At 44.2% G+C, this 27,202-nt stretch overlaps 1 protein-coding gene across 3 annotated transcripts in view; it reads left to right on the forward strand.

The window, feature by feature from the left end:
• The window catches only part of SDCCAG8 (SHH signaling and ciliogenesis regulator SDCCAG8), a 206,577-nt gene that overhangs the window by 23,519 nt on the left and 155,856 nt on the right, over positions 1–27,202 (forward strand). For all 3 annotated transcript variants that reach the window (XM_036355092.1, XM_036355091.1, XM_036355093.1), the window contains exons 6-9: positions 4,075–4,212; positions 8,461–8,525; positions 11,587–11,775; positions 17,988–18,126. In XM_036355092.1, the coding sequence (XP_036210985.1) occupies positions 4,075–4,212; positions 8,461–8,525; positions 11,587–11,775; positions 17,988–18,126 (531 nt within the window). The remainder of the gene's footprint in view (positions 1–4,074; positions 4,213–8,460; positions 8,526–11,586; positions 11,776–17,987; positions 18,127–27,202) is intronic.

Here is a 27,202-nt window from a genome sequence, read left to right on the forward strand (position 1 = left end):
TAGAAACATCGATGAGAGAGAAACATCGATCAGCTGCCTCCTGCACATCTCCTACTGGGGACATGCCCGCAACCCAGGTACATGCCCTTGACCGGAATCGAACCTGGGACCTTTCAGTCCGCAGGCCGACGCTCTATCCACTGAGCCAAACCGGTTTCGGCCCTGTGTGGAATTTTGACAGGTTGAGTCTTTGAGTTAAAGATAGGAAATTCTAACAAGTTGCCGAAGGGCTTCTAATTTCAGAGGACCACATTTTGAACAACAGAGGAGTAAATGATCTCTGTAATTCTTAGAATGATATTTAAATAGTGTTTAAACTTAGAATCTCCTTATGACTTGTCACAGAGATACTTGCGCCTTGAAACTGTTCCCCAGTCTTGCGCTGGGATGCGGTTCATCAAAGCCTGTTCTGCTTTTTGCGACAAATTCAGCTTTCCATGGGGAAGTTTTGACATTTGGCTGTTGAGCTTTACTTTGCAAGGGCTTTTGGTGGTTTTGATATAATTGTCTTTAGTAAATTCATTCTGTTAAGAAAACACATGTCTTAGTGTTTTACCTCGGTGCCCTCTAGCTCTTGTTGGTTTTTTTATAATTGTATTTCCCTGGTCTGAGGTTTCATTTATAATCCTTGACTTCTGTGTGTTAGAATTTGCTATTTAGAAGTAGCTGATTGTGTTGACTTTGAATAATGAAGTGAGCTGATTTTTCTGCAATTGCATTTCAGTTTATGAGCAGCAATTTTCTCTCATTGTATGTCTTTTTCTAAATAATTATATAATTGTACTGTTAATATAAGTAGTTCAAATTCCATCTTAGTTGCTTATTATTTTATTTTTTAAAATATATTTTTATTGATCTCAGAGCGGAAGGGAGAGGGAGAGAGAAAGATAGAAACATCAATGATGAGAGAGAATCACTGATGGTCTGCCTCCTGCAAGCCCCACACTGGGGATGGAGCCTGCAAACCCAGGCATGTGCTATGACTAGGAATCAAACCCTATCCTCCAGGTTCACAGGTTGATGCTCAACCACTGAGCCACACTGGCCAGGCAGTTGCTTATTATTTTAATATCAATTTGAAGATGACAGCCATACAAAAAGTACTGAGAAGTGGCTCATTGAAATATATGCATATTCAACAGGTATCTACATATTCTTTTGCTTTTCTTCCAAATGTGTAGACCGTTGGCAAACAGTGACTCCATTATTCATCGTTTTCAGTATTTATATAGTGGCCAAGAAGTGGGAGAAGGGGAAGTGAAGGGAGAAAGGAACTTGGGCAGACAAGTGAATCAGAGGGCAAGAGAAATGAGTAACGCAGAGGGGAAGGAAATGATGGTGAAGCACATGTGCTTGGCCGTATGAGCAAAGGAGGCTTGCTGAAGAAAACTCCAGCCCAGTGAGCGAGAGAACAAACTCCTGGAGAGGGTTTGCTTTTTCTGCACATTCCATGAGCTAACATGCAATGCAGATGTTGCAGCCATAGTTGCAGATGTGCCAGGTGACCTGGAGATCTATTTAATGTTAGTCATCTGAGTCATTTTGTTGTCCCAGTATTGTCACCCCCACTTTTTACTTGTGTAGGTGAATTGAGGCATTTCAGCAACCTATGCATGCTGCTGTATTAAGAAGCATATGTCACCCAGCCAGGGCGGCTCAGTGGTTGAGCATCAACCTAGGAACCAGGAGATCAGGGTTCCATTCCTGGTCAGGGCACATGACCGGGTTGCGGGCTTGATCCCCAGTAAGGGGTGTACAGGAGGCAGCCGATCAATAATTCTCTCTTATCATTACTGTTTCTATCTCTTACTCCTTCTCCCTTCCTCTCTGAAACAATAAAAATATATTTAAAAGAAGAAAAAAGAAAGAAAAATATGTTGTAATATAAAGGAAGCTTTTTAGAGTATCTTAAATATAAACAGATCAAAAGATAGTATCTTTCTTTTTTCCTCTGAGCTCTTTTTAATGAGTCTATTGCCATGTAGATGGTAGATCTTGCCAAAGTCCTTGGTTGTGGTTTTGAATAGAGATTTTTCAGTGGTTCTTAAGGCCTTCTTTTGAAGAATAATTTAAATAGTTATGTAGCAATAATTAATATTTATTGATGACTGCATGGTTCTGATGGTCCAGGTACTATATCAAGCACTTTATTTACGTTATATTGTTTTAGCTTTACATTAGCCAGCCAGGCACTGTTATTATGTCTATTTTCAGATGAGTCCACTAAGGTGCACAGTGGTTAAGTAACAAAGTAACTTGTCTAATGTCACAAAGCTAAAACACAGCAAAACTAGGACTCAAACATGAGCCCAATTCCGTCCGCCTGGCCTGGAAGTATTCCGCCTGTCTGCAGAAAGTAGGAATAGCTTTTCAATATCGACCAAACCATCTGAGCTCTTCGCAGAGTGTCTGGACATAGTAGGCGTTCACGGAAATGTCTGCATGAATCTGCCCTTCCAGGAGAATATGGAACACAATGTCAGAATTCTACTTTGTGGGAATGCCGTTCACCACATTCTAGCCTGATCTGACACGGCAGCATGGTTCTGTGGGGGACCTCTCCTGTCTGGTGGGCACTACCGTATTCTCTGGCCCCTGGCAGGAGGTCAGTTATTATTTGTTAATACTGTAAGTATTTCAGTCCTGGTTGCACACATTAAATTACGCAGGTCTGGGGGCTGCTGATGTCCCTGAATGTGAGAGGGGCCTGGAGGTGGAGATTGACAAGTGGACCTGTTTTGTTTCTTTGATTAACCTTGAGCCAATATTTAACAATGTTTCAAATGAAAAGCCAGGTAATTGGATTATTTTTAAAAATATATTTTTATTGATTTTAGAGAGAAAGAGAGAGGGATGGAAATATCAATGATGAGAGAGAACATCATGGATCGGTTGCCTCCTGCAGGCCCCACTCTGGGGATCGAGCCCGCAATCTGGGCATGTGCCCTGACCAGGAATGGAACTGTGACCTCCTGGTTCACAGGTTGACACTCAACCGCTGAGCAATACCGGCTGGGCTGGCTTCTTTTTTTTAAATTACCAGATTTTCTTTTTGAAATATGAGTTTGCATTCACACATGGTATCAAAGGGCTGGAACTGGTGGTGGCTGCTTCATTTGGAGGGCTTGTCGTGGTCCCTGCCACTCCTTGGTATGCCAGCCATGCAGGCTACATGTCGGTTCTGTTTGTCACCATGCATGTTTTACTTACTGAAGGTAAATATTTGTGGTTTTTGCGTAGTGGTTTAGGGCATGGATCTAGAGCCAGATGGCCAGGGTTCGGATCCTAGCTATGCCACATATTAGCTAACTTCCTGCCTCTGGAAGTCTTAGAAAGTTACTCTCTGTGACTCAGTTTCCTCATCTGTAAGACGGAAATAATAATGAAACTTGTAGGATTGTTGTAATGATGAAACGACTTACTATATGTGAAGCTCATAACCATTGTCAGGCACCTAGTAAACACCATATGATCTAACAACTGTTGTTAGTCACGCCTGTGTGTAACGTGGAAAGTGAAAGGCAAAGTAAGAGAGGGCTGTGTGTTTTAAGAGTAAATCAATCTGTTGTCTGTGACACCCAACCCTCTCTGTTCATATACATGACTGCCTGTACCTGTAGGAACTTGATTTTGGAGTGCTTATGGAATATAACCCTGAAGATATAACATGATTATTGATTTGTAGTTGAGAAGCATCTGCTTTTTAAATTCTTTCATCACAGATAAGAATCAGTATTCTGCCCTAGCTGGTTTGGCTCAGCGGATAGAGTGACGGCCTGCAGACCAAAGGGTCCCGGGTTCAATTCTGGTCAAGGGCATGTACCTTGGTTGCAGGCTCCTCCCCGGCCAGGGCCCTGGACAGGGCTCAGGCAGGAGGCAGCCAATCGATGTGTTTCTCTCACATCCATGTTTCTCTCTGCCTTTCCTTCTCTCTTCCTCTCTCCCTAAAAATCAGTGGAAAAAATCCTCAAGTGAGGATTAACAAAAAAAGAATTAGTATTCCATTTGTAAAGCATGCCTGTTGATGTAAAGGGCAATGTCATTGATTGCAATTACTGGCACATTTTATTTTAGGGAAACACGCAGAATTCTTGGATTACAAGAGGTGAAGATTCTGAGGTTCAGGAAGCTGTTAAGAAATTTTCCCACGGTGATGCAAACATTATGAAGACCTCATCTGCTGGTGAGGCTGAGAAATGGAAGCTAGAACTGGTGAGTATTTGCGTGCTTTTCTGTTTATGCATCTACTTTTTTTGTAGCTTTTTATTAGGGTAAATATGCAAAACTGAAAATTTAGCATTTTAATACTTTTAATATTTACCATTTTAACCGTACAACTCATTTGCATGAAGTACATTCACAGTGTGTGCAACCATTGACACTATTTTTAGAACTTTGTCATCATCTCTCACTCCCCTAAAGCTAATCAGTACAGCGGGGCCTTGACTTACGAGTTTAATTCGTTCTGTGACGGAGCTCGTAACTCAGATTACTCGTATGTCAAATCAAGAAGTGAACGAGTGAGACACGTGATGCTGGGCTGATGTGGTGGCGTTCACTGTGACGTTCGCTGCGCCAACTAGCGGTGGGGTATCTGAAGCTGGCTCGTAACCTGGATTTTAGCTCATAACTCAAAGCAAAAAAATCGGCCGAGAGACAGCTCATATCTCGAAAAACTTGTTAGTCGGGACACTCGTAAGTCAAGGCCCCACTGTATCTTGATTTTAATGAGAATTGCCTAAACACAATCCTTAACCATTCCAGTTGATTTTTGCTTGTTTTTTTTAAACATTATGTAAATGGGGTCAAACAGTATATAATTTTTTTGTGTTTGGCTTATTTTATTCAACATTATGTTTGTTAGGGTCATGCAAGTTGAATGTGTGGAAGTTTGTTCATTTGCATTGGGGGGGTCTACTGTATGAATATACTACAGTGCATTCACCCATTCAACTATTGATGGATATTTATATTGTTCCAGTTTGGGGCTATTGTGAAAATTGCTGCTATGAATATATGTCTATGGTATGCGTTGCATACATTTATGTTGGGAATGTACCTTGAGGTGGAACTGTTGGTCTTAGGGTATATATGTATGTATATGTATGTGTATGTATATGTATGTTCAAGTTGAGATTAGGGCAAACTTTTCCAAGGCGGTTTTTATCAGGTTAGACTTCTACCAGCACCTATGAGTGATACCGCTGCTCAGATTTGTGCCAAAACATTATATTGTCTGTTTTTCAGTGGGCTTGTAGTGCTATCCTATCATTATTTTATTTGCATTTCTCTCATTACTCCTGTGATTGAATATCTTTGATATGTTTATTAGTCATTAGACGACCTCTTTTGTGAGGTGCTTGTTCAAATATTCTCCTCCCTATTTTGAGTCACCTGACATTGTGTTTTGAACTTCTTTATATATTCTGGATGCAAGCCCTTTGTTGGTTATATCTGTTATATTTTCCGCTCTGTGGCTTGCCTTCTAACTCCCTTGATAGTTTTCTTCCTTTTCCCCTCCCTCCCCTCCCTCTCCCGTCCCTTCCTTTTCCCTCTCCCTCCCTCCCCTTCCTCCTCTTCCCTCCCCCCTGTTTTGCTTCCCTCTTTTTCTAGGTTCTCATTGCTGGTGTAAAGCACACACTTTTATTTTTGTATTTTGACTGACCCCACTTTCTTTTGATTAGTGTTAGCATAGTGTATTTTTTTAAAATTATTTTTTAATATATTTTATTGATTTTTCACAGAGAGGAAGGAAGAGGGATAGAGAGTTAGAAACATCGATGAGAGAGAAACATCGATCAGCTGCCTCCTTGCACACCTCCTGCACACCTCCTACTGGGGATGTGCCCGCAACCAAGGTCCATGCCCTTGACCAGAATCGAACCTGGGACCCTTCAGTCCGCAGGCCGACGATCTATCCACTGAGCCAAACCGGTTAGGGCTAGCATAGTGTATTTTTGCTGTCCTTTCACTTTTAACATATCTGTGTCTTTATATTTAATATTTCTTGTGGCGAACCTAGAGCAGAATTTTGCTTTTTTATACAATCTAACTATATTTGCCTTTTAAATGTGATTATTTATACACCTGGGTTTAAATTCACTATCTTGCTATTTGGCTTCTTTTACATATTTTTTAAATCTTTATTGTTGAGAGTATTACAGATGTCCCCCCTTTTTCCCTTGCCCCCACCACCCAGTTCCTATCCTGCTCTAGTCCTTCACTGCCCTATTGTCTGTGTTCGTGGGCAGTGCATATGTGCATGTAAGATCTTTGGTTATGTCTTCCTGTCCCCCTCCCCCCTTCCCTCTGAGATTCATCATCTGTTCAATGTTTCCATGCCTCTGGTTCTATTTTATTCTTCAGTCTACACCCAGGATTATTGTTTTAAACATATTTTTATTGATTTTTTTTTTTTTAGAGAGAGAGGAAGGGAGAGGGAGAGAGAGATAGAAACATTGATGAGAGAGAACATTGATTGGCTGCTTCCTGCATGCCCCCTATGAGGGATGGAGCCCCACAACCTGGGCATATGCCCTGACTGGGAATTGAACCAGCCACCTCTTGGTGCATGAGACAGTACTCAACCACTAAGCCACCCCGGCTGGGCTAAACCCAGGATTATATTTAATGACTTTTTCTTCCCATATCTATTCAATGATAAAATTCTGTCAATTTTTCTTTTATACAGCTCTATACTAAATTCTTTCTTTTTGTTTTTTGGGTTTTTTGTTTTCTTTTGTTAATCCTCACCAGAGGATTTTTTTCAATGATTTTTAGGGAGAGTGGAAGAGAGAGGGAAAGACAGAGAAACCATTGATGTGAGAAAAACACATGGTTACCTCCTGCACGAGCCCTGACCAGGGCCCGGGCTAGAGAGGAGCCTGCAACCGAGTACGTACCCTTGATCAGAATCGAACCCGGGACCCTTTGGTCCGCAGGCCAATGCTCTATCCACTGAGCAGCACTGGCTAAGGCAAATTCTTTTTTTATCTTTACTGCTTGATTTTGCTTGCTCACATGTGTACCTCTTACCGATGTATTTGCCATGACTTTTTTATTGGTCTCCCTTTTCCCACACTTGAGTGATTTAAGATTCAAATCTGATCAGGAGTTTTCAGTGTCCACCCAGTGCCTCTACTATGTGGAGACTGTGTGAGCTGTCTAGATAAAGGTCTTACTGTTTTTATATTTTCCGCGGCCTAACCTACCGGTTTAGCCGTCTCTACCCACTCTCCCACCTATTACATCTCCAGCCCCTGTGCCTTTTGCTTTATAGGAAATGAGGCTTCTATGTCATGAAGTTTCCTCTGCTTCTCTTTGGTTCAATTACAGATTCCAGTAATTTTACCTTCTGTCTGCCTTGCTAGCAAAAATTATATATAATTGAATGTTCCTCTGTCTTTCTGTTCCTTCCTAGACTCTAAGTTCCTTGAAGTTAGCGGGGTCTTCATCGTAGATACCCAATATGTATTTGTTGAATGAAAGAATAAGCAGGGGCTTGTAGAGTTTGATCGATCATCATGTGATTCACAACTGCCCTTCATCATCGATCCAGTTGTATGTCATGCCCACATATCTAGTCTGTGCATATTTATTGTATGTGACATACATAGCAATCCCATAGGGGGTTCCAGTAGGATTGGATCTTTGTCCTCATTGATCTTGTTGGATATAATTTGTTTTTCCCAGCATCACACTTTTTATTTTTATTTTTTTATGAGCATCACACTTTTAAAAAAATATATGTATTTTTATTGATTTCAGAGAGAAAGGGAGAGAGAGAGTGAGATAGAAACAATGATGAGAGAGAGTCATTGATTGGCTGCCTCCTGTACGCCCCACGTGGGGAGCAAGCCCACAACCCAGGCATGTGCCCTGACCGGGAATCGAACAGTAATCTCCCAGTTCATAGGTCAATGCTCAACCACTGAGTCACGGTGGCCGGGCCCAGCATCACACTTTTCTTTAAAAAAATATATTTTATTGATTTTTTACAGAAAGGAAGGGAGAGGGATAGAGAGTTAGAAACATCGATGAGAGAGAAACATCGATCAGCTGCCTCCTGCACACCCCCTACTAGGGATGTGCCTGCAACCAAGGTACATGCCCTTGACCGGAATCGAACCTGGGACTCTTCAGTCCGCAGGCCGACGCTCTATCCACTGAGCCACGCCGGCCAGGCCCAGCGTCACACTTTTTAAAGAAAGACCCGATTTATGCAACTTTGAAAAAAACTGTTTTGTCAGTAATTACCATTTTATGACTCAGTAGTTCTGTGCAGGTGTCCATCCAATAAATACAGGAATTTTTGGTGGGATGGGGAAAGTGTTTCCAAAGAAGGCACATTATTTTTCCTCCTGCAGAACAATATTGAGCTTAATATTAATAATCAACATTTGCTTACAGAACACAGGATACAGAAGAAATGTACTTTTTCTTTTCTTTTCTTTTCTAAAGGAGAGGCTGAAACTTACTTATGAGCAAAAGTGTGAAATCCTGGAATCTCAATTGAGGGTTTTGAGGTAAAGTATCATCATCCATAGAAAGATCTAGCAAAAGCATAAAGAACTTGAGATATATTGGAGTGTTTGCTGAAATCCCAGTGTAGTCACTATTAGAAGTGCTTGGCGCCATTTTGCTTGCGATACAAGGCATTTTCTCACATTGTTAAAGGGTAACGGGGAATAAAACAGTAAAGTCCTTTTTTCAAATGTTATTTCAAATCACTGGGAACTAAATTATAAGTTTTGTTCTTTCATCAGTTGTAAAATATTTGGGTTTTCTGCTAGAAATAAGAATCACTAGCTGCTCTTCAGAAATTAAGCTTTCAAAATAGTAAAACTAAAGCACTCCAGTTGTCAAAGTACATGTAAGAGATTTTTCCATTATCTACTTTTCTTCATTTAATTTTAAAATTGCAACAATACTGTAATAGTTTGAGTATTTTTGTATACATGGTGAATTTGTGTATACATAATGAGTTTTCATGTACTAGTACTTTTTGATATGTTTTCAAAAATCCCAATGAAGCCTATATATTATAGATTAATCATTATTGATTTGTTAGATATTCATTATCTAAGAATTTAAGTGCATCATTCTCTGTTTCGAGCTAGAAAGTTGTTTCTTATGCAAAAAGATACCAGGAATTCTTTTTTTTGTGTTAAATATTATTTTAAATGATAGTAATGAAATATTTTCAAATCAAAGGAACTTTAAAATACTTTAATAATTTTATTTTATTTATTGAAATACTGTTAATGATGAACTTATTTTAATAGTCGAATTTGAAATAAAATTTAAAATCTCCAGTCCACCTATTGCCTAGATACATAACTAGAGTTATACTAAGAACTAGAACACACAGCTTTCCCTGCACTGTTATTGTTCACTTACCTTTTTAAAAAAAAATTTTTTTATTGATTTCAGAAAGGAAGGGAGAGGGAGAGACAGATAGAAACATCAATGATGAGAATCATTAATCGGCTGCTTCCTGCACGCCCCACACTGGAGACAGAGCTTGCAACCCGGGCATGTGACCCGACTGGGAATCAAACTGTGATCTCCTGGTTCCTGGGTTGACGCTCAACCACTGAGCCACATCGGCCGGACTTGTTCACTTATGGTAACATGCTCCAATGCTTGCAATTCCTTATCCTTATTCATTATTTCTGCAGAGATTTTTACTTTTTCTTGAAGAAATTTAATGTTTAAGAAATGGTCACATTTTTGTTTTCTTGCTTTTCATCTTTGTTATCTTTGGATATATATTGTGTTTTGATTCTTTAGTTTTTAAAGTTTCATTTCTAACTCATTATATTTATGGCAATGTGATTTATTTGGTCTCATCCAGAATTCAAATATGGCATCTTTAATTACATTAGAACACCACCTTACACTGAACTAGACTTTGCTCCCTGAATCCTTCTGTGTTCCTTTTTAAATTTATTTTCTTTGAATAATATTTAAGATATTAATAGAGGCATTTTCTTAAAGAAAGAAAGAAAATCGCTACTCTCAGAAACTCTGGCTTTATTGGAACTGTTTATTTTTACATTTATTCCTGGCCGTTCTGCGTAACCAGAACCACTTGAGTTTTTGAACTTGCACCTGTCAAGACAGTCAGGGAGGCCCTCGTACTTCCAGATGTGCTTCCAGAGACCCTTTCCTAAAGCCTCTGAAAGTCAGACTTTCCCTTCATAACAGGGAGCTTATGTCGGAGATATTATCTTCGGATTGGGCAAGACCAGCACCATTTATTTTTTATTTCAGACATCATGAGATTAGCTTTTCTGATCTCAGATTGCCTGTGGCTCCCCCCCCCCCCCCACACACACACCAGGCTGCCCGAAAGCCCCAGGTCCCGAGAGGTGAGGCAGTGTGATGGCCAGGTGTCTTAATTATCGGCTTCTCCTCTGTGACAGTGAGCAAGTTGGGACAGCTATAGGTCCCTGAATATAATACAAACTGGCAACAGAAAGTAGACTAAGCCAGCCCAGCCTGTGTGGCTCAGTGGTTGAGCGTTGTCCTATGAACCAGGAGGTCATGGTTCAATTCCCAGATCAAGGCACATGCCCGGGTTGCGGGCTCTATCCCCAGTGTGGGGCGTGCAGGAGGCAGCCGTCAATGATTCTCTCTTATCATTGATATTTCTATCTTTCTCTCTCTCTCTTCTCTGAAATCAATAAAAATACATTTTTTTTTTTTAAAATAAAGTAGACAAAGGCAGAGATAAAGTGCCTATGTTTAGTCCCCTAAGAACTTAAGGGTAACTTTCTCCTTCTTGAGCTAGGAAGTTTTTTTACACAATAGGGAAGAGACGTTTATGCCAGGAAGCTCAGTTGCCCAAGGTGACTTTGCAAAACTAGGAGAAAAACATCATCCAAGGATAATCCCATCAGGTCAAAACAAATAGCCCCCGATTTCTTAGCCCCTCCCCCCCGCCACCCCCCCCCCACCCCCCCATTTAGCGAGCTGCCTATTTCCAGCCAATGCCTGCTACTTATGAAGTCTTAAGCCTGGCAGGTTCCACATACCTTCCTCCCATAGCCCTCTGTCTCTCACACCTGCTCTTTGTGGAACTTTGTGGTTAGAAAACTTTTCAATGTGCAGAAACATGGGCAGTGATAGGACCCGTGTCCTTTATGTGATCCTGTAAAGAACTCTCCATCAAGTTTAAGAGGTTAACACTTGAAATGGGGTATTTCCCTCAATTCAAGGATGTTGTGTTAAGTCACCCCACCCTCCTATTAGATGACACTAGTTAGAATTTGCATTTGTAGTTTTACGTTTGTTTTGTGGGTCATATAATGTAATCGAGTGGGATCCTGAGAAAGGAGAGTCAATATCACCCTCAGACTAATTTTACAAGAACTTGGCCTAATTATTTAATATATTCAAGTCTCATTTTATTCAGAGTGCCAATTAGGGTAAGCACACCTCGAATCCAGGGTTGTGGTTAGAATTCATATGCAAAGCACCTCAAAAGGTTCACACCCATAAATAACAGTAATAGTTACGACTCTGCTGATGCCTTGGCAAGTACTTTAGCCATTTACTGAATTCTCCTCCCCTTCTTTTTAGGAAAGACTTAGCCGAATGTCAGAAAAACTGTGAAGATCTTAAAGGGCGACTAAAGCACAAAGAGTCTGTTCTTGCTGCCCAGGTTTCCACCCGCGTCGGTGGTCTTTGTGTGAAGTGTGCCCAGCATGAAGCTGTTCTTTCTCAGACACATAGTCACGTCCACATGCAGACCATCGAGCGGCTGACGAAGTAAGTGTGCCTCCCCCTGCGGAGTCTTCGGTAACACGAGCGTTGTCTCCCCAGGGGCATCGATTCCTCTATCCCGCGCTAAATCCCTAACCTGAGGTTCCTGCGAAGCTTCAGGTCAACCGGGTTTTAAAAGGGTCCTTCAGCCCGGGCTGGTGGGGCTCAGTGGTTGGATGTCCCATGCACTGAGAGGTCGCTGGTTCGAGTCCCGGTCAGGGCACATGCCTGGGTTGAGGGCTCAATCTCCAGCAGGATGGGTGTGTGTGTGTGTGTGTGTGTGTGTGTGTGTGTGTGTGTGTGCATGCGCGCGTGCCCACAAGAGGCAGCTGATGGATGTTGATGTTTCTCTCTCATTGATGTTTCTCTCTTCCTCTCCCTCCCTAGCTCTCTCAAAAATCAGTAAAAACATTTAAAATAAATAATAAGAAGAAAAGATTCCTTCATGGAGCTTTCTTGAAAACAGAATAAATGCGTTCTGCCAACTGGGGGTAACATGGACAAGTCATTTTCTCTCTCTAGGTTTCAATCTCATTTTGAAGTGAGGAAATTGAAGTAGATGGTTTTACAATTCTGTTCATGTCCATGGCTCTGTAATTGCAAATCCAGCACTACTCTGGACAAAGCTGAGTTTGAGGAATTCTTCATTGCCGCCCTATGTTGGATTTGCCTGCTGTAGCTTAGGTGGAGTGAGTTATTATCCTGCCTTCATCACGTGCCCGTTGTGAAAAGTGTCCTGAGTGCATTGGAAGAAGGTCCCACTACGTCCCACTATTGATTAATATTCCAGGACGGACTAAGGGCAAGTTGCAGTGAGCTTTTGTGCAATCGCATTTCTATCTGGGCTGAAACCCTGCAGCTCTCTGCCTGCATCTCCTTTTGTTCTGTTGTCACTACTTTTCCTGTGAACATTTTATTCCTTGGAAGTTGAGCGTTATTATCTATAATAATAAAAGCATAATATGCTAATTAGACCAGATGTCCTTGGAAGTATTAATTCTGACCATGGAAGTATTAGAAGAAAATTAAGAAAGTATCTTTATAGTCTTGGGCAACTTGAAGTTCTCAGTATGACATGAAGAATGAAAGTCATGAAGGGAAAAAAGGGTACATTTGTCTTCATTCAAAAAAACTTTCTTTTGATACAATATTACAAATTAAGTGAAAAGACTTGGAAAGAATATTTTCATCTAATATAACAAAATATTGGTATGATTATATAAATAATTTCCTTTGAAACTAACAAAAAGGACAAATTGCCCAGTTGCAAAGTAAATAAAGAATAGCAATTGCTGCCCTAGCTGGTTTGGCTCAGTGGATAGAGCGTCAGGCTGCAGACTGAAGGGTTCCAGGTTCGATTCCAGTCAAGGGCACATGCCCGGGTTGTAGGCTCGATCCCCAGTGTGGGGTGTGCAGGAGGGGGCGGTCAAAGTGGCTCTCTCACATCGATGTTTCTCTCTTTGTGTCTCTCCCCTTCCCTTTAGATTTTTACTCTCTAAAAATCAATGGAAAAAATATCCTCAGGTAAAGATTAACACAAAAAAATTAAAAAGAGGCGGAACCCACTAAATAGCAAAACCCACCAACCACCACCACCAACAAAAACCCATGGGTTTTTCCTCTATTATATTGCCTTTTACATTGTCCTTGAAGATCATGAGAAAACTATTTTAAAAGGAAGCAACAATGTTTACATTGATTCCAAGCCTGGCAGTCACTTAGGAATTCGATTCTCTTCTCGCTCGGTCATATAGTCCCTTGTCTCTGTTCTTACATTTCAGCGCTTCGCCTCCTAAAATAAATGCCAACCTTCTCAGTTCAGTTTTCTGCTTTGTCAGCATGTCGTGGCTCATGTTCCACTTTAATAACAGGACCCAGTGGAAGCCTCTGCTTGTGCTGTCAATAAAAATCTTTGTCTATCCGACCCCCTGGCCTCAGCTGGTGTTCAGCTTCTTTCACTTCTTCTTGAGAATTTTGAGTTTTTTCTGACTTTGAAGAGTTGCCAGCTCTTGGTGGGGTGGAGTTCTCTCTTTTTGCAGAACAAGAAGCATGACCTCTCCAGGAGCTGTATTTCCTGCATGACTTGAACGTGACATTTGCAAAACCATATCCCACCCAGGACAGATCAGGAGTCTCCTGGCCACTGTCTAGGGACAGCAGCTCTAAGCTGCTTGGTTGATCTTTTAAGCATGTAGTGAAGTGACTGCATGACACAGGAATGACGTGGGCGCTTGAAAAGGAGACCAGACCACCCATGTGTTTGTGGTGTTTTGAGGGCTGTAGGGACTTTCTGGAGAGTGTACTTAGCTGCTGATAACACTGGACTGATTTGAAACGTTGACTTGAAGTCCTGGTGTTCCTGAGCTCCTGCCTTTCATTATGCCACAAGGTAGGTCAGAGCGACAATAATCTCTTTTTCTTGCTCTACCATCAAAATACGTCTTCCATCAAGATGGAGCTGCTGCTATTAAATTTCTTGCTGCTGCTCCTGCGCCTTGGAGAAGTGTCGCTGCTCAGAGAGAAGTGATTACTGTTGTGCTATCCGGGACTCTTGTCCAGCTCGTGATTTGGGGGCGGGTCGTCGGCAGTGCTCTGTAAACTTGGCTTTGAAAGACCATGGCAGGGGCTTCCCAGAAATGAGGAACAAGGAAATGTTGAAGTCAGCCTTCCCGACTTGCTTTCTAAAAGCAGCGAGAATACTTGTTAATGATGCTTTATAATGCTCCAAACTGGCAATGCCTGTGGGCTAACTTGGCTGGGCCTTAAAGGCATTTCCCAGGCACTCCGTCCTTGAGGATGAAGCTCTTATATATCTATACGTATATGTCAGACCCAGTCTCTCTGCTCCTTATTTCAAACATCTGGCCCATGGGCTTGCTCAGTCCATTAACTGGGCCCAGAACTGACCCCCATGCTCCTTCCCGCATCCTCTTTTTTTTTTTTAATTGATTTCAGAGAGGAAGGGAGAGGGGGAGAGAGAGAGAGAAACGTCCATGATGAGAATCATTGATCAGCTGCCTCCTGCACATCCCGCACTGGGGATCAGGCCCTCAACCCAGGCATGTGCCCTGACCGGGAATTGAACCCTGACCTCCTGGGTCATAGGTCGATGCTCAACCACTGAGCCACACTGGCCGGGCTGAAAATTCTTTGAACCAGAGCAACTCAGTCATTTATCTTCCAGTTCTAAATAGTCTGATGACTTTTTGACCCTTTGCGGTCGTTTGTCTACTCTCAGCCACCAAAGCTTTTTTACCGTTCTGGTCGTATGTCTGCTCTCATCCACCACAGCAAGGAACCGTAGGAATCTTAACTCTATTCATTCATGTATCAGTTCATCATTTCTCTGAAAGCTCTTAAGTGTCTAAGCGACCTTGTCACGAACCAAAGCATTGCCCCGACAAATCGGAGATATCGAAACTCAGTATAAACAAACGCGGTCGTTCCACACTCGCCATGCGAAACACCGTGGTGAGTCAGTTGCCTTTTGAGAGTGAAGAAATCGACAAGCTTCGGAGATACTTCGCAGAATTTCAAATAAAGCTTTGCAAATTCCGTTTAACTGTAATTAGGCATTCTCGCTTGTTAAGATATTTCAAAATAATACTCCAAAATGGCAAAAAGAAAGTTACCGAAAGAAGTGTACTGCGAATCTGAAAGTCACGATGAAGAGTTTTATTTTGGCACCTTGAATACTGACTCTGACATAGAAAGTGATAACGTTTGTAGTGATTCTACTAGTAGTGACGTAGTTCCAAAAAAGAATTAATAAATCTTGTTTATCCTTCATAATCTTGCATGTTATGTGTCACTGCTCTTTCAATGGAAATTAATTCCGACCAGTACGACACCCATGTCCAAATTTAATATGACCGCAAAGGGTTAAACTTGGGTCATAAAATAGGAGAACTGGGAGGGAGTTTTATGTCACCTCTCCATGCTCTCCTGTGGCCAGATCATGAGTCATTCATTTGTTCTTTTGTTGTTGATTTCCTTGAGCGTCTAGTGTGGCAAACCACTCAGCAGAGGATATACTGAAGAGAGGTTCAATGTATTAAGCACAGGACGCTAATCTGTTAGGTTTTGATCCTGTTGTGATACAGACAAACACTGGATTCTCGTTAATTCTTTCTGTTTGGAACCTGGGCCTTGATGCTGCCATGGTGCCAGGAACAGGTCAGGTTTCAGGCGAGTAGTCACTGGACTGTCAGTGGGTGTGAGACTTGCTGGCCTGAAGAGTGGCCTTTTTCTTCTTCTAGAATAGCGGTTCTCAACCTGTGGGTCGCGACCCCTTTGGCGGTCGAACGACCCTTTCACAGGGGTCGCCTAAGACCATCCTGCATGTCAGATATTTACATGACGATTTATAACAGTGGCAACATTACAGTGATGAAGTAGCAGCGAAAATAATTTTATGGTTGGGTCACAACATGAGGAACTGTATTTAAAGGGCCAGAAGGTTGACAACCACTGTACTAGAAGGATAGGCTCTCCTTGGATTGCATATTCTCAGTGAAGCCAGTCCCTGTGTGTGGTAGCACTCATTTAAGAATGTAAATAAATATACATTCAGTTTTCCTTGCATTTAATTTAGTTATCACATAACTAGAATAATTTGCTTTGACTCCCACTTTTTCACATGATCATCGTGTTTAATTATAGTTTCTAAAACGAAGTAACTTTTTTTCATTTTCTTTAGAACAAAAACATTGAAGTAAATTTTATTTCTCAACTTAAACACATCAGGAAATCTAAAATAAGGTTACCATGCTCTCATGAATTTTATGGTATTTGCATCAATCTATTCTTTTTTTTAAACAAAAAGAGCTTTTATGAAACTTAATAATTGTAACTTTGTTCAGTATTACATATTTCTTAAAATATGGCTGTTTTCCAAATACCACAAATAGTTTAAATCATTTTATCTGTTAGCGATCTTTTTAAATGGAGTCACTGGTTCATTCTGAAAGCAGCTCAAACTCAGAGTTTGTAATCTTTGAAATCATGACTCAGAGTTTGCTAAATTAAAAAGAAAATCACAGTTGGCTGTTTTCTGATCCTTTAGAACTTGGCAATGAAAAGGGAATTGCAAGCAATGACTTCAGCTAAACTTGAAACCACAGTTTAAAACTTGAGCTCGTTAGCAAGACACACAACACTCCAACTTACAGTTTTTTAACTCTGTGCGTATAGAAAGTTTCCCACCTCACTTTCTCTTTGGCCATTTAATCCAGTGGATAGATTCCAAATGTCCTGGATCCTTTTATGTGGGTTTATTTAACCCGTAAGAATGGATCCATGCTGTTTCTCATGCCAGGGCACTTGGCATTCCCTTCACTTCTCTCCCGGAGAAAGAGCTTGGCTTAGAGCATTTCTGAGAACTGCTGCAGATGGGGGAGGGGAGGGGCGAGGCAATGATGAGACCCACTGGGATGAGATTGTGTTACCTCGTGAGTATTATATGGGTGACCAGGGCATTTGAGGGGTTCAACAGTACTTACCCATTGAAAGAGGAAAAGTGTTCATAAGGAGGTGAAAATACAATTGGAAGAGGAGAGTGAAAAGGAGGCCTGGGAGGCAGATGAAAAGGAAAAGACATTCCCCGGCCGGCGGGGCTCAGTGGTTGAGCGTCTGCCTATGAACTGGGAGGTCACGGTTCGATTCCCGGTCAGGGCACATGCCTGGGTGTGGGGCCTGCAGGAGGCAGCCGATCAATGATTCTCTCTCATCACTGATGTTTCTATCTCTCTCCCCCTCTCCCTTCCTCTCTGAAATCAATACAAATATATTTTAAGAAAAGGGAAAGGACATATATTTGTTCAAGTAGATGAGGGAACTGGCGGTGCAAGCTACCTTAGTTGTCCCTTCTTCATATGTTTGCCTCTGCTTTGGAGTACAGTCCCCAGCTTCTCTACCTTGTTGCTTTTTTCCTTTTTAAATGAATTTCCCCTTTTCTGGGCCTTCATCTGCATCCCTCAGGGTGCCAGCATCTCCACAGTGGCCCTTGTCCAGCTGATGCCGTCCAGCCCCATGCTCCCGCCTCCCCGCTGCCCTGCCAGCCCCGCGAGCGAGGACAGAGGGCCCTTCTCTGCCTGCGCTGTGTGCTGGGCTGCCCGCCGGCTCTCTTCTGATGCGTCTTCAGGCTTGTTTCTTCCTGACCGAGGAATGCACGAGCATTCGGACCTTTCTTGCTTTGAATGTCCTTTTTGTGCCAACAGGGAGAGAGATGACTTCATGTCCGCGCTGGTTTCCACGAGGAGCAGCTTGGCGGATGTGCAGCAGAGGGAGGCGGGCGCCTACGAGCAGGTGAAGCGTGCCGTGCAGATGACGGAGGAGGCCAACCTTGAGAAAACCAAGGCAAGTCTAGCAGGGTCAGAGCCAGGCAGGCCATCATGGCCCCCTTTCCCCGCTGAGTATGTCTTCCCTTATTCTTCCACAGCTAAACTCTTCTTTCTAAACACGCAACATGAATGCCCGTCTGTTAATGTTGACTTTGCTAAGTAAAACCAATTTCCATTTGATAGAAGATACTCTTCTATCGCTGTTCAGAGAACATGGTACCTTGTGGTCAAGGATGTTGAGAGGCTCGTGTGCTCAACCTCTTTATTTGATGACTAGAGGCCTGGTGCACGGATTCATGCACTGGTGGGGTCCCTTGGCCTGGCCTGTGCCCTCTCGCAATCTGGGACCCCTCGGGGGATGTCAGAGGCCCAGTGCATGGATTTGGCCTGATCCCTGTAAGCTGGGCCAAGGGACCCAACCAGTGCACAAATCCTTGCACCGGGCCTCTAGTATGCATATAAGACCTTTGGTCAATCTCTTCCTCCCCTCCCCCGTTCCCCCTCCCCCTTCTCTTTGAGATTCATCAGTCTGTTTCATGTTTCCATGCCTGTTCATTGAGCATCTGCCCCCTGGTGGTCAGTGCGCATCATAGCTACCGGTTAAACGGTCGAACTGTTGCTTAGGCTTTTATATATATAGATCATTTTTAATGGTGTGAAAACCTTGACACCCATAAGTACATGCTCATGTATAACTAAAGACAGATGTGTTTTTTTCTATACACAGTGAATTTCTTATATATATACTAGGAGCCCAACGCGCGATTCGAAATCACGCAGCACCGCCCACCCTTCAGTCGTCAGTCCAGCCCTGCCTCTCTCTCTGGCCCTTGAAGCAGCCACAACTGCTGCTGATCAGGTCCTCCCCCAGTGCAGGTGCGCGGAGGCCCCTGCCACCCTGCCCCGGACGCTGCTCACACAGCCTCCTCCTGTGCGGTCAACCCGTTACAGCCTTCTGGTTAATTAGCATATTTCTCTATTATATATATATATATATTTTATTGATTTCAGAGAGGGAGGGAGAGGGAGAGATAGAAACATCAATGATGAGAGAGAATCATTGATTGGCTGCCTCCTGCACGCCCCCTACTGGGGATCAAGCCCACAACCCAGGCCTGTGCCCTTGACCAGAATCAAACCCAGGACTCTTCAGTCTGTAGGCTGAGGCTCTACTCACTTAGGCAAACCGGCTAGGGCTGTCCACAGGGAATTTTGAGAATATCCAAATATGCCACAGAGAATAACATATGGTATATAATAGCATCTTAGCTATGAGACTGGATCCACGGTACATACTAAATCAGGCATGTTCAAAGATAATGATGACGACAGGAAGAGCTCTCACTTGGTGACCGGCAGTGCCGTAGGAGCTTTGAATCATAGGAGTTACTGCTGGGCCATTGCTATGTTTGGGGCCACACCTCAGTCCATTGAAGTCGCTCTGTATTTCCCTACACACAGTGGCCACACGTAGCTGCGGTGACTGTATCAGACAATGCGGATACAGACAGAGCATTTCCATCACCACGGAGAGGGCTGGGGTAGCATTGGTCCAAGCCTTATGGCAGCATCGGTGTTTTGCTCAGAGACTGGGCTGCTCTGCAGTCACCGCCGTATCCACTTGTCTCTCTATCAAGTCCATCCCACCTCTTCCCAGACCACTGGCCCATCACTGTTTTCATTACGAGCCCCTGTGCCCCCCGGAACGTATGCTCAGTTCTGACCAAACTCCCAAACATACTTTACTGTTTCCTCCAACACAGCACTCCTATTCCTTCATTTGTACCGATGTCTAGTTGTCCCTGGATCATATCATGACCCTCAGAGCCGCCAGCAAAGGCCCTTTGCCTCTCATTCATCTCATCCGGGGACGATGGGGGATCAGCGTTCACCTCACTCCTGACTCCTGTCCCCAGGCCTTCCCCTGGCCCCTGCTTTCAGCTCCCAGTCCTCATAGAAATCATTGCTGTTTCCTTGCCCTAATTTTAATCGAAGTCAATTCTCACTCTAGTCGATGCTATTTGACACTTTTTTTTTTTTTAAAGACATGCATCCGTTTTATTACTTGGGCTGTTAAAATAGTTTTGGTATCTTTGACACTTTTTAAGAGCTTTAGCATCTGACCCTTTCCCCCTGTCTTTGTCCAGCCGGGCGGCTAAAGCAAAACTAACGCAGACTGGGTGCTTACACAACAAACGTTATTTCTCGCAGCTGTGGAGGCTGAGAAGTCCATATGAAGGCACGGCAGGTTCAGTGTCTGCTGAGAACCACTTCCTGGTTATAGACAGACATCTGCTCCCTGCATCCTCGCGTGGTGGGAGGGGTGAGGGTGTTCTCTCTGGTCCCTTTTATTTTATTATTTTTTAAAATACATTTTTATTGATTTCAGAGAGGAAGGGAGAAGGAGAGAGAGAGAGAGAGAAACATCAATGATGAGAGAGAATCATGGATCGGCTGCCTCCTGCACGCCGCCTGCTGGGGACTGAGCCTGCAACCCAGGCATGTGCCCTTGACTGGAATCGAATCTGGGACCCTTCAGTCCCCAAGTCGATGCTCTAGCCACTGAGCCAAACCAGCTAGGGCTCTCTGGTCCTTTTGAAAAATAGATATTTTGATTGACTTTAGAGAGGAAGGGAGAGGGAGAGAGAGAGACAGAAACATCAATGATGAGAGAGAATCATCCATTGGATTGGCTGCCTCCTGCACTCCCCCAGTGGGGACTGAGCCAGCAACCTGGGCATGTGCTGACCAGGAATCAAACTGTGACCTCCTGGTTCATAGGTCAGTGCTCAACCACTGAGCCACTCTGGTCGGGCTGGACTTCCTTTTTATAATCCATTCACGAGGGCTCCACCCTCATGACCTGATCACCCCCCAAAGGCCCCACCTCCTAACACCATCACATTGGAGGGGAGGGGTGAACGTGTGGACTTTGGAGGGGCAGGGCTATTCATTCTGCAGCATCTCCACCTTCTCCTCCCATCACCTTAAAGGTTTCAGTATCCATGTTGTAATGTATGCACACCTGGTCCCTGCATGGCCCCCCACACTTTGGCCTCCTGGCCCCCGTGCCCCCTGCTCTGTCACTCCCACGTGAACCGAAGCGCCCATGAGAACCCCGATTCTGAACCTGCTCTCTCTGGCCCTCCTCCTGCTCCCCGTCCGTCAGACCTCCTCAGCGTCCTCATTGCTGCCTTTAGCCGCTCAGCCTCTTCTCGCATCGCATTTTATCGGCTGTCCCAGGCCCGTCTTCCCTCTCCATTTCAGTGTGAATTTCCAGTCCCGGCCTGAGCTCATGTTCAGTGCCCCCAACTGCTGTGTTCTGGCCCCTGAATGGCAGCTTTGTCCGGGACATGCCCTGCGGGAAGCCTGGATGGCAGCCCCCCTACCCCGGACTCCAGCCAACCGCGACACACCGATCTTCGTGTCTGAGGCTCTTGGACTTCCCTCCTCGCTGCCCCTTTCTTGTGATCTCTGGAGTGATGCGTTATGAACGCCTGTCCCCTCTCCACCCGGTTCCACTGCAGCCAGACGCGGTCTTTCTTAGCAGATGCGATCATGTGACTGTCCTCCAGGGACTCCCACCACCCTCTCTGTGCATGAGGTCTGTCATACGTGCTTCCCTTCACCCTCCAGCGCCACTTCCTGTGACTCCCCTCTCACACCCCGTCCTCCCCAGGCTCAGCGCCGTCCCCTGGGCAGGCGGGAGGGCCTGGTGCTGGGGATGGTCACCTAGAGTTCCCAGACCTCGCTCCGCGTCCAGCCCCGCTGTTGGCCAGCCGCGGGCCTCAGGGCAGGTTATTTCATTCTCTGTGCCTCAGCGTTTCCTCATCTGGAAATGGAAATGCTATCCGACTCATCGGATTGTTAATGGAACTGTATTTTAGAATGCATATGTAGGTTATTTTTTTCCTCACCCGAGGATATTTTTCCATTCATCTTTTAGACAGAGTGAAAGAGAGAGGGAAGGACAGAGAGAAACATCGATGTGAGAGGAACACATCGATTGGTTGCCTCCTGTACCAGCGCTGACCAGGCCCCGGGCTGGAGAGGAGGCTGCAACTGAGGTACGTGCCCTTGACCGGAATCAAACCCGGGGCCCTTTGGTCCTCAGGCCGACACTTATCCACTGAGCCAAACTGGCCAGGGCTATATAGGTTGTTTTGTAGAAACTCTGGCACAAACCATTTTCTCAGTAGGTGATGGTGATGGTGGTGGTGATGGCTGTAATACCCCGATGATGATGCCGTGTCCTGGCCAGTGGGGGTCTTCGTACCTGCCATGCAAATTGTCCTTCCCTCCCCTGGACATCGTCTCCATTTTTCAGAAAACCTCTGTTCCCATGTCCAGATGTGACGTAACTCCTATGTACCTTTATAGCAGGTTTCCCTACGTGGGCACTGGTGACATTTGGGGCTACATAATTCTTTGTTTTGGAGGGTGTCTACACATTGTAAGATTTTTAAAAAATATTTTTTTTTATTGATTTTAGAGAGGAAGGGAGAGGGAGAAAGAGATAGAAACATCAATGATGAGAGAGAACCATGGATGAGATGCCTCCTGCACGCCCCGCACTGGGGATGGTTCCCGCAACCGGGCGTGTGCCCTGACTGGGAATCGAATCATGACCTCCTGGTTCATAGGTTAATGTTCAACCACTGAGCCAAGCCGGCCGGGCAATTTTAAGATATTGAGCTGCATCTCTGTCCCTGCCCACTGGATGCCAGGACCACACCCTCTTCCCCAAGTTCTGACAACCAGAACTGTCTCTAAACATTGCAGATGTCCCCCGGGGGAGGGAAAGGGGGCAGAATTGTCCCAATTGGGAGCCACTCATTACATCATTCATCCAAATGAATCACTATTGCCCATTGGCCTGTGTGCTTCATTAAGCTTCACATCTCTGGAAGGAATAGGAATGTATCCATCTGTCCGCTTTTAAATCCCTAGCATCTTGCAAGGTGCTTAGCCCTTCCTAGGTGCTCATTAAATATCCCGACTAAGGGGATTGCAGCCGGTTCTCACTAATGCTCTGGAATTCCTTTATTCTCCTCTGCCCAGTTTACCCACTCTCCCAGCACCAGGCAAGTGAAGGCCAATCACCCTGTTTGGTAGCATCATTTTCAGCCCATCAGGCGTTGCTGAAGAAGGCCATTGAGCAAAGTCCATGGGAGAGTAACCCCGGTCTCCCTCGGTGTCACACGTCCCTTTAACAACCCTCACATCCTTGAGCCGGAATGCCCCTTCCTTCCTCTCCCAGCCCTGCTCCCAGCCCCCCGTTCTCAGTCCACGACTCACTTTACTGAGCGCACAGCCATTGATGAGCCGCCTCAGCACCTTCTCACTCCTCACATGTCTGCTCCCCCTTTTCCTTGCTCATCCGGCTTCTTATTTCCCAAGACGAACCTCCTCCCTCAGTTCTTGATAGCGCCTGTGGGTAGGATTTCAGGGACCCTGGGCTACTTGTGGTCACTTCTTTATCTTTCGTCTTTCCCACATCACTGTGTCCCTCCTCATCCACCTACATCTGTTGTTCCTGTTTAAACAGCAGGAAGCAGCATTTTCTTGGTCAGCTTCCCCTTAGCTGATTACCTGCTCCCGTCATGCAGGGCAGACCTGTGGGTGGCGTGAGTGGCAGGGGACACCCCTCAGCTGGGCTTCCAGCACCTGTAGTTCATCCCTGCAGCCGCCCTGCCCGCTCAGGGGTCCCCCCACTTCCGGGTCCCCAGACCCGTGACCCCATCTCAGTTCTCATCGGATGCAACCCTGCTGTTTGGAAGCCGTTCGTGTCCTATCCTAACACCATTTCTTTCCTCAATGGACCTGATCGTTTACTCTTGGGCCTCTTTCTGTTGCTCTCGTCTCCTCCTCTGAGTCTCTTTTACATTGGTTTGCACAAGCCTTCAGTGCAGACCTTCTCAGGGCCTTTGCCGTGTTCCTGAATGTCCCGGCCTGTGTATCTTCTCTCATGGCCAAGCCATGCATTTTAAAAAATATTTTCTAAATTGATTTCAGAGAGGAAGGGAGAGGGAGAAAGAGAAACATCATTGATCCGCTGCCTCCTGCATGCCCCACACTGGGGATGGAGCCTGCAAACCCAGGCACGTGCCCTTGCCCGGAATCAAAGTTGGGACCCTTTAGTCCGCAGGCCGATGCTCTATCCGCTGAGCCAAACCAGCCAGGGCTCTATAGCATATTTTGCTGAATTATTAATAATGCAAGGTTTGATTTCTAAGCAGTTTACAAAATGCAGTGCAAGTATACTGGTTTTTCTCTAAGATATGTTAAAACATTAGTAATTTTGCTTTCTGAGAATAAAAACTGAGACAGCAAACATACTTTAATTTTGAAACCAACTACTTTGCTAGTGAGCTATGAAATGTCACTTTGTTCTGGTAGTTCCTTGATATTTGGTGCCACCTAGTGTTGGACTTTGCATAGTGCATGCAAGTAAGTAAAAAAGTAATTTTATGTTACGTATATACAGTATAGTGGCAGTGAAAACACCTGAGAAATGTATGAGACAACAGATTTATAAAAGAGAAAAGCATAATTTCCGCCCATAGATTCCATTGTAGAGCTGCTTTGGACCAGATTCCACCTGCCACTCTTGGGGTTTGATCTTGAACAAGTTAACTTAACGGCTTCAAGCTTCAGTTTCTTCAACTGAACGATAAGAAGCGCTTAACACTCAGTGAGGGGGTTAAAGACCTTGACCCACGGAAGCCACTTAGCAAAGTGCCTGGCTCACAGCAAGTGCTCAGTAAATGTTTCTGTTTTTCTTTGAAAATTGCAAATCATTATAGTGGAGATAATCTTAAAAGAGGCAAAAAAGTTAACCTGGGACTAAACGAGGGTGAAAAAGCAGAGGCTTTTCAGTGCTGCTCGGGAGAGCTACCGGCGGGAAGGTGATCGGCCCGCCGCGACCGGCCTGCCTCTTTCCGAAGGGCGGCTGTCGGCTTCGGCATGACGTTACCCTAAGCCCGTGGTCAGCAAACCGCGGCTCGTGAGCCACATGCGGCTCTTTGGCCCCTTGAGTGTGGCCACAAAGTTTCAATTGCACTGTACGTGTGCGTCTGCACGTGTTATTTTGTGGAAGAGCCACATTCAAGGGGCCGCAGTTTGCCAACCACTGCCCTAAGCCTATATAAATGACATAGCCTTGCCAAGAAAGATTGTGTGTTGTTTTTTTTTCAAAAATACCAACGCAGTAGGTTGAATAAATACCCCCAAACCTTTTTACTTTTTTCTCCTTTTCAAGGATCCAAATTATTATTTTTTTCCTGGACTAAGGCAGAACCAGAAAGGCAAGAATGAGAAACCTGAATTAAAAAAAAAAAAAATCACAAAAGCGTTGAATATTTGATTGCAGTCACAGGCATAGACAATAATTCTTCTGGATACTTACAAAACAAAACAAAACAAAACAAAAACAAGTGATAAGTATCTTGAACGTGGGAGGTAGGGATAAGGCTGGTTGGTAGGCTTCTGGTAAGCGAGAGTTTATAAATGAAATATCAGTATTGATGCCATTCATAGGTTAAATGCTTAAAACACACTGGTAACCATTTTTATTTTGTGGGCTTTATTTCATAAAAAATAAAAACATTTTCATATGTTTTAAAGTTTATATTCATAAGTGTGAACAATGTATCTTTCATTAGATCTTTAATTCTGTAATGACGAATCCTATCACAGGGTTTCTAGGAGCCTGACCCTGGCAGTTGGGAAGGACTTTTTTTTATTAATAGGTTTCCTATTTTAAAAATGAAGTCAACTGCCCAGCCAGTGTTGCTCAGTGGTTGAGGATCGACCTGTGAACCAGGAGGTCCTGGTTCGATTCCGGTCAGGGCATATGCCTGGGTTGTGGGCTCGATCCCCAGTGTGAGGTGTGCAGGAGGCAGCTGATCAATGATTCTCTCCCATCATTGATGTTTCTATCTCTCTCCCTCTCCCTTCCTCTCTGAACTCAATAAAAATATATGTAAAAAGAAAGAAATAAAAATGGAGTGAACTAGATAGACATTTCTTTTAGAAAATGTTCTGACGCATTAAGATAAGTAATGCATGCTCTGTGGTTTAATAGACCAGGACTGGGAATATCAAGAATGACCACAGATGAAGGAATTTCCCAGGAGAGAAGGTCCCTGAGGACTGAGGGTACTGGGTGGGGAAGCACAGTGTCCCAGCTCCTCAGACCTGCGGCCATTTCCACCATTTCCAGGGGGTGCTGGGGCGGGGGGGAGGGGGAAGGCACCCTCTTGGCCACTGCTGGAGAAATGGGGTCTGCAGGCCCGACATTAACGCAGTCACCTCTGATGACCTATCAGTTCATCGTGATTGACTATTCACTGGCCTGGCCTTTGAGCATTTGGTTATGCCTTCACCGAATGGTTAGATGGGTATAATCAGGGCGTTCCGAATCAGCTGGGATTCCGAAAACTGGGAGCTGGAACCCTAGAATTAAAAGAAAGAAGCTTTAATGGAAATGCTGTATACATAATTATTTTTAAATTAATTTTAAATTTTTTAAAAAATGATTTTTAGAGAGAGGAGATGGGGTCAGGAGAGGGAGAGAAACATTGATCAGCTGCCTCCTGCATTCCCCTACCAGGGATGGTGCCTGCAACCCGGGCATGTGCCCTGACAGGGAATCGAACCAGCAGCCTTTCTGTGCACAGGGCAGTGCCCAACCAATTGAGCCACACTGGCCAGGGCTATAAAGATTTACTTAGTAGAACCAAATCTCTCGTAGGCGATGTCCATTGTAAGAGAAAGAGTAAACCTGTTTCTTAATTCCAATAGTTTTAAGCCTTAATATTTTTTTTAACTTTGACCCGGCGTGTCTACTACAATTAAAACAAAATAAATGCTGTGTTGCATTATGGAATCATTGGTCACACACCAAGAGTCATCAATAACCAGTGTTTACTCAGTATTTTGGTTTGGTGTCTCATCACAGGTGGCCAGTCCTCGAACAGAGGGCCAACCCCACGCGAAGGCCCCGTGGTTTTGTTTGGGTGGCTCGCAGCTTCTTGCTTGTCGTCTTGCTTTAGAGCATCCTCTTGGCATCAGGCCGCTCACTGTCAGCA

This window comes from Myotis myotis, unplaced genomic scaffold (genome assembly GCF_014108235.1).
Source record: "Myotis myotis isolate mMyoMyo1 unplaced genomic scaffold, mMyoMyo1.p scaffold_m19_p_21, whole genome shotgun sequence".
NCBI lineage: Eukaryota > Metazoa > Chordata > Mammalia > Chiroptera > Vespertilionidae > Myotis > Myotis myotis.